The sequence below is a fragment of the Fistularia commersonii genome, chromosome 17, assembly GCF_037954325.1.
Source record: "Fistularia commersonii isolate RoL2024-O1a breed Wild chromosome 17, RoL_Fcom_v1.0, whole genome shotgun sequence".
Lineage (NCBI taxonomy): Eukaryota > Metazoa > Chordata > Actinopteri > Syngnathiformes > Fistulariidae > Fistularia > Fistularia commersonii.
Window position 1 is genome coordinate 11,555,508 of NC_141300.1, and position 6,000 is coordinate 11,561,507.

The 6,000-nt window shown below is 49.1% G+C and overlaps 1 protein-coding gene across 1 annotated transcript; it reads left to right on the plus strand.

The window, feature by feature from the left end:
* Nucleotides 1-1,509: 1,509 nt before the first annotated feature.
* Nucleotides 1,510-5,751, plus strand: ovch2 (ovochymase 2; the record flags this gene model as incomplete). Its single annotated transcript, XM_086163684.1, has 9 exons — nt 1,510-1,611; nt 1,675-1,876; nt 2,481-2,522; nt 2,646-2,736; nt 2,983-3,116; nt 3,210-3,353; nt 3,861-3,985; nt 4,057-4,150; nt 5,573-5,751. Coding segments are annotated over 9 exons (1,113 nt in total), but the record flags the coding sequence as incomplete, so codon positions are not given.
* Between the last annotated feature and the right edge of the window lie 249 nt (nt 5,752-6,000).

Genomic DNA, 6,000 nt, shown 5'->3' on the forward strand with positions numbered 1-6,000 from the left:
TAGGATCAGGAAAGAGTCTGTCAGGGGAACAGCACATGTTAGATGTTTTGGAGAGAAGATCAAAGAAGCCAGACTGAGATGGTTGGGTCATGCACAGAGGAGGGATAGTGAATATATTGGGAGACGGATGCTAGAAGGTCTCGTAGAAGATCACAGAGAAGATATATGGACGTCATGAGAGAAGATATGAAGGTAGTTGGTGTGAGAGAGGAGGATACAGAGAATAGGGTTAGATGGAGAAAGTTGATTTGCTGTGGCGACCCCTGAAGGGAAAAGCAGAAGAAACATTTATAGATAACGATCTAACTCATTCTGGGTTTTTTTTCATTAATATCATTAATGACTTGAGTCCCAATGAATTTATCTTGACATTATTTTTGCGTTATTACAAGGTTATAACCTGTTCTGCAACACTACCAGGACTATAACCACCACCTGACTATAATCAGGTTACTTTAACAATAATTTTTAAAAACTTAAACAACAATCATAGCAATAATAATAAATAAGTAAATATATTTGGAAAATCTCCTGAGGATTCCAATAAATAAAAAATATCAATAAATAAACAAATAAATAAATAAATAGATAAATAAATTGATGAATAAGATTTTTTTTTTTTTAAACATGGTAATGAAGCCATAATGAGCATGTGTCAACTAAGAGGAAACTATGATGATATTTTATTTTAATAATCCATTTTAAATATTCTTTCGCTCCGTTTCCATCCGTTATTTATATCTTACTTATTATTTAGTTGTTCTAACCCGCTGTTTCCGTTTGCTTATATGGAACCCCATCAGGTGTCCCTGCGGAACAAGGCCTCGCACTTCTGCGGGGGCGCCATCGTGGCGGAGCGTTGGGTTCTGAGCGCCGCTCACTGCTTCGCCTACGCCTCCGAGTACGAAACCGTCCGGCAGACCTGCGCTTTTATAGCACGCATGGCGACGAAACCCGAGAATCACGGAGCCGTTGCGTCTCCGCCCTCACGGCTGATCGAATGTTCCTCTTTGCGGCGAGCAGAGAACGTCTGGGCGGCGTCAGGGTGGTGGCGGGAGAGCACGACCGGCGGGCGGACGACGAAGAGGAGCAAGTCCTCCTGGTCAGGTCCGTCTCCATCCACGAGAAGTACCACTACTCCTCCCCCATGGATTACGACCTGGCGCTGGTAGAAGTCGACCGACCCATCCGATTCGGCAGGTTTCCGGCCGATCCCCGGCCGATCGGCGCGTCGCCGGTTGTCGCGTGACCCGTTGAGATCTCATGCTGCTTCCCGCAGGAGCTCGCGTCCAGCCGCTGTGTTTGCCGCTGCCCGATGAGACCGGCCCGCTTGGCGCCGCTTGCTTCGTAGCCGGATGGGGACGGACGAAGGAGAGTGAGTGATTGTTTCCCCCCCCTGGCAGGATGAATTCCCCGTCATCCCGATGTGGTTTTGCGTCCGCAGGAGGTCGACTCCCAGCACGGCCCAGGCGGGCTCAGGTGGACCTGGTGGACCCGGCCAGGTGTCGCTTTGTGCTCCAGACGGTGAGGAGGGGCGGCGTGACCCGGCGCTCGCCGGCCGTGACGGTTCTTTGCGCCGGTCCGGAGAGAGGAGGCCGAGACGCCTGTCAGGTACGGGAACTTGCCGGACCGCTTTCAGTTTTCAAACCGACGCCTCTCCTGGACCGTCCACAGGGGGACTCCGGGGGACCGCTGGTTTGCCCGGCACCACCAGGGAGCGGCCGATGGGAGGCGCTGGGCGTCGCCTCCTGGGGTAAAGGCTGCGGCCGCAGTTGGCTAAACAACAGCGGCCGGCCCCCCTCCAGCAGGGGGTCCCCGGGGGTCTACACGGACGTCCGGCTGATGCTGCCCTGGATCAAGCAGAAGCTGAGAGAAGGTGTGTTGGGTTGATCCACTTATATCGCTGGGTAACACACAAACATACACACACACGCCGCTGTTGGCAGGTGACCCCTACTCGTCTCATTAGCCTTTAGCTTTATGCTAATATAATTCAAATAAATGGAGAACACAAAAACACAAAGACTGAGTTCATGGAATGAGTAGGTCTAAAGGAACCAATCGTCCATCCATCCGTCCATCCATCCATCCATCCACCGATCAATCAATCAATCCTTCATCCTGCAACCATCCATCAACCCATTCTTCTCTCTCTGGAATCCCTTAGCGTTCCCAGCCCATCCAAGGAGACATCCTTCCCTCCTGGTAGCTCCCTGGAACACCTCACCAGGGATTCGTCCAGGAGGCATCTCCTGACTAGATGAGGAGATGAGCGCTAAATGCTAAATGCTAAATGCTAAAAGCTAATACGTCATGCTTTGCATGGTGGCAGTTTTCATAATCTGACACGTTACACCCCTGATCTGGTACAGCCCCATAATACCCATAATAAACACTGACCTTTGACCCCATGCGACCCCGAGGAGACAGTGACGCCGTCTTTCAATCCTCGGCTAATCTAACCTGCCTTTCTGTGTCAGGCGCTGCGGCCGACGGGCGCCGGCGAGGGAAGTCCTCAACGGGTGAGCGTGCGCTTTGCCTCGTTCCCGTCGGGGTTCACCTTCTATACTGTACGTCATTGTGTGCGCTGGCTTTAACATGTGTGTGTGTGTGTGCACGCGCATGCATGCATGTGTGTGTTTCAGGCCTCTGCAGCGTGAGAGACGGGCTCATTACTGGCAGCGAAGGGGTTATAACAAGCCACGCCCCCTATGCCGATCACTATGACAACGATGAGTTAGTGGGCAAACACTCAAACTTAATTATTATTTTTATCATTTTATTGTTATTTTACATTATGTTTGTTATTTACTAGTTCTTTTTTTACTTTTTTCTAATTTATGTATATTTCTTAATATTTTATGATTATATTATTCTTATTTTTAAATGTCACAATTAGATTTAATAATATATAGCTTGTAATTTGGTATGTAATGATCAGTGTGTGTGTGTGTGTGTGTGTGTATGTGTGTGTGTGTTCAGACTATGTGTGTGGAGCATCAGTGTTGCCCCCGGTTACAGCATCCTGTTGGAGTTCAACCGTTTCCACTTGGAGAACGATTCATTCTGTCGCTACGACCGGCTTAGCATCTTAGTCGGGGCCCGCAGGCACGTCGGTGAGCCACACACACACACACACACACACACACACACACACACACACACACTCCTGTCTCCATAGCAACCCAACTTGTTGACGTTCTCTGCAGGGATTTTCTGCGGGAGCGTGCTCCCCGGCCCCGTGCACCTCAATAACTCCCACAATGCAACACTCATCTTCTCCTCTGACGTCAGTGCAACGGCAACTGGCTTCAGCCTTCGATATCACGCCATCAGGGAGGTCTCCGAACCAGGTGTGTGTGTGTGTGTGTGTGTGTGTGTGTGTGTGACACTGTACACACACAGTCTCTTTCATTTGTCAGGTAAGTGAGCGGCTTTGTAGAACAGGTGTGTCCTCGGTGTATGTGTCAGCCCCCATTCCCAACTCACACACACACACACACACACACACACACACACACACACACACATGCACAGCTGCTTGACCAAGCAGTGATTTTGAGGAGGTCTGTGTTGATATTAAAGTCTCATAGCAACCAGAGAGCCGTTCATGTCCCGTGACGATAAATAACAGGCCCACACACACACACACACACACACACACACACACACACACACACACACACACACACACACACACACACACACACACACACACACACACACACACACACACACACACGCTAACTCCTGTGCAGCTGCAGATAAAGTGTCTTTTGTTCTCCCTCTCACTTGTGTGTGTGTGTGTGTGTGTGTGTGTGTGTGTGTGTGTGTGTGTGTGTGTGTGTGTTCTCCGTCAGGATGCGGCGCGGTGGTCTCACTGACAGAGCAGGGCACAGTGGCGTCTCCAAATTACCCCCAAACCTACAGGAAGGACTGTGTGGTCCGCTGGGTGCTTCACGCCCCCGAGGGTCACGTGGTGAAGGTGAGGCTCCCTCACGTCCTCACGAGACGCCTCCTCTGCTCCGGATCTGAAACTTATACGTCTTTTTCCAGCTTGACTTCTCTGACTTCGAGCTGGAGGAGTCGGACGGCTGCCGGTACGACTCCCTGACTGTCCTAGCGGATGTGGAGGGAACCGAAGAGATCGGTAGGATCACGTGAGCGGCACGTCCTCTGCGGAGCCGTCTTCCGATCTCTTTTGTTTAAGAACAGGCTTCAGATCTACCTTTTTTGAGAAAGCTCATAGTTAGCCTTAGCCTCTTGTTACGCTGCCACAGGCTAACTGCCGAGGGATATCCCATGATGCACCTCTCTTCTTCCTCCCATCTGCACTCACGTCCCTTCATCAGTGCATGAGCGTGTCTTTTCCAGAGTCCCCAAGGTTCTCAGGAGGCTCTATAGGAGTTCTGTTCTCCTGAGGTGTCACTAGCGACCGGTGATGCCGAGGCTGACGTGCTAGGTGTTATCAAAAGTTACTCGCTACTTTATCGACTCTCTGTGATAGAAAACGCAGCGCCAGTAAACGTTCTTTTGGTAGAATCAAGAGTGATTCATTTATTCCACCCCAGTGCAATAAATCATATTAAGCAAAGTATCCACAAGCTTCCAACCGAAAACGAACTAATATCGCCTATAGCATTTTAGCCCCATGCCTGTGGCTAGCATGCTGCTGGCTTCCTGTTAGCATCCTGCCGTTAGCGTAGCGTCCTGTGGCTTGAACGCTGCGAAGCGGTCAACAACCCTTTGCCCTTCCTTGACGTCTAAAATAAAGGTACCACTGTATATATTGCTTTTTATTACCTTTACACTTTGTTTAAACAAGTGTGTAGTGTGTTGCTTCTGAAATTCACAAAGTATTACAGAGAAATTTTATTTATGTAATGAACTCATTTTGAGATTTGGGCTTTCAGAGCGTGTAGCGGAGCCTTGACCTGAATTTTAAAAATAAAAATCGGGAAAAAAATCACTGTGTCATTAAACAATAAAACATAAATATTTGCAAAATATCTTCATAAATATTTATTTTACCTGGTTTATGGGCAAATCAGGACTTTACCAGCTGGCGGGTATACGGGCTTCCGCGAGTGTTATTTTGAGCGGCGAAAAATATTAAATATAATTTTTTTTTAATATTTCAAGATCACAATAATCTTCCAACTTAGAACTAAAAGTTAAAAAAAGGAATTAACACAATGAAATACGCTTCAATTAAATATTTATAATTTATTTTCCCAAGCCACTCGGAGCCGCAGTGTAGAGATGAAAGAGCCGCGGGTTACCGACCCCTGATGTCAGCTATTAGCATGTAACCGATAGCGCTATTGTTATGAGTAGAAATACATCATCAGTTCCTGTCCCTCCCAACCTTCTTATCCCCTCTGCCGCCATCACTCTTGCGTTCTGGCTCTCCTGGTCGAGGCAGAAGGCCGCCCACGTTGAGCAGCGATCCGCCGAGGAGTCATCACGTCACTAGGTTGTAGTGAAAAAAAATGCAATTACATTGTCATAACAAAGCATATTTAACTATTTTTGGTTTTGGTTATGCTCCCCCTGGTCTTGTGTGACACAGCGCTGCTCTGCGGGGGAAGCGTCCCCCCCCCTGTCCTGACCTACCACAGCGTCATGGTGCTTCACTTCACGTCAGACGGCAGCATCACGGGGAGAGGCTTCCGGGCGACCGTGGCGTTCGTTAGCTGGAAAGGTACGCGGAGAACGCCAGTGGGACTGCAAATATGTCGCAGACGATGAAAAGACGTAAATCGCCTCTCTCTCTCTGTCCTCAGAGCTCCAGCATGGAGCGGGGGGGGCGGGGTCCCGGGGAGACGTCCCACGGGGGGGTCCGCACCGACCCATGGCGAACAGAGGCCGAGTGACATCACGTGGTCAGTGGCGTGTTCCACCTTGGCCTCTTTAACCCTTTATAAACATTAGCTCGAGCTAAAGGTTAGCAACATGCTAGTGGTAGTTTATATACACTGCTCAAAAAAATAAAGGGAA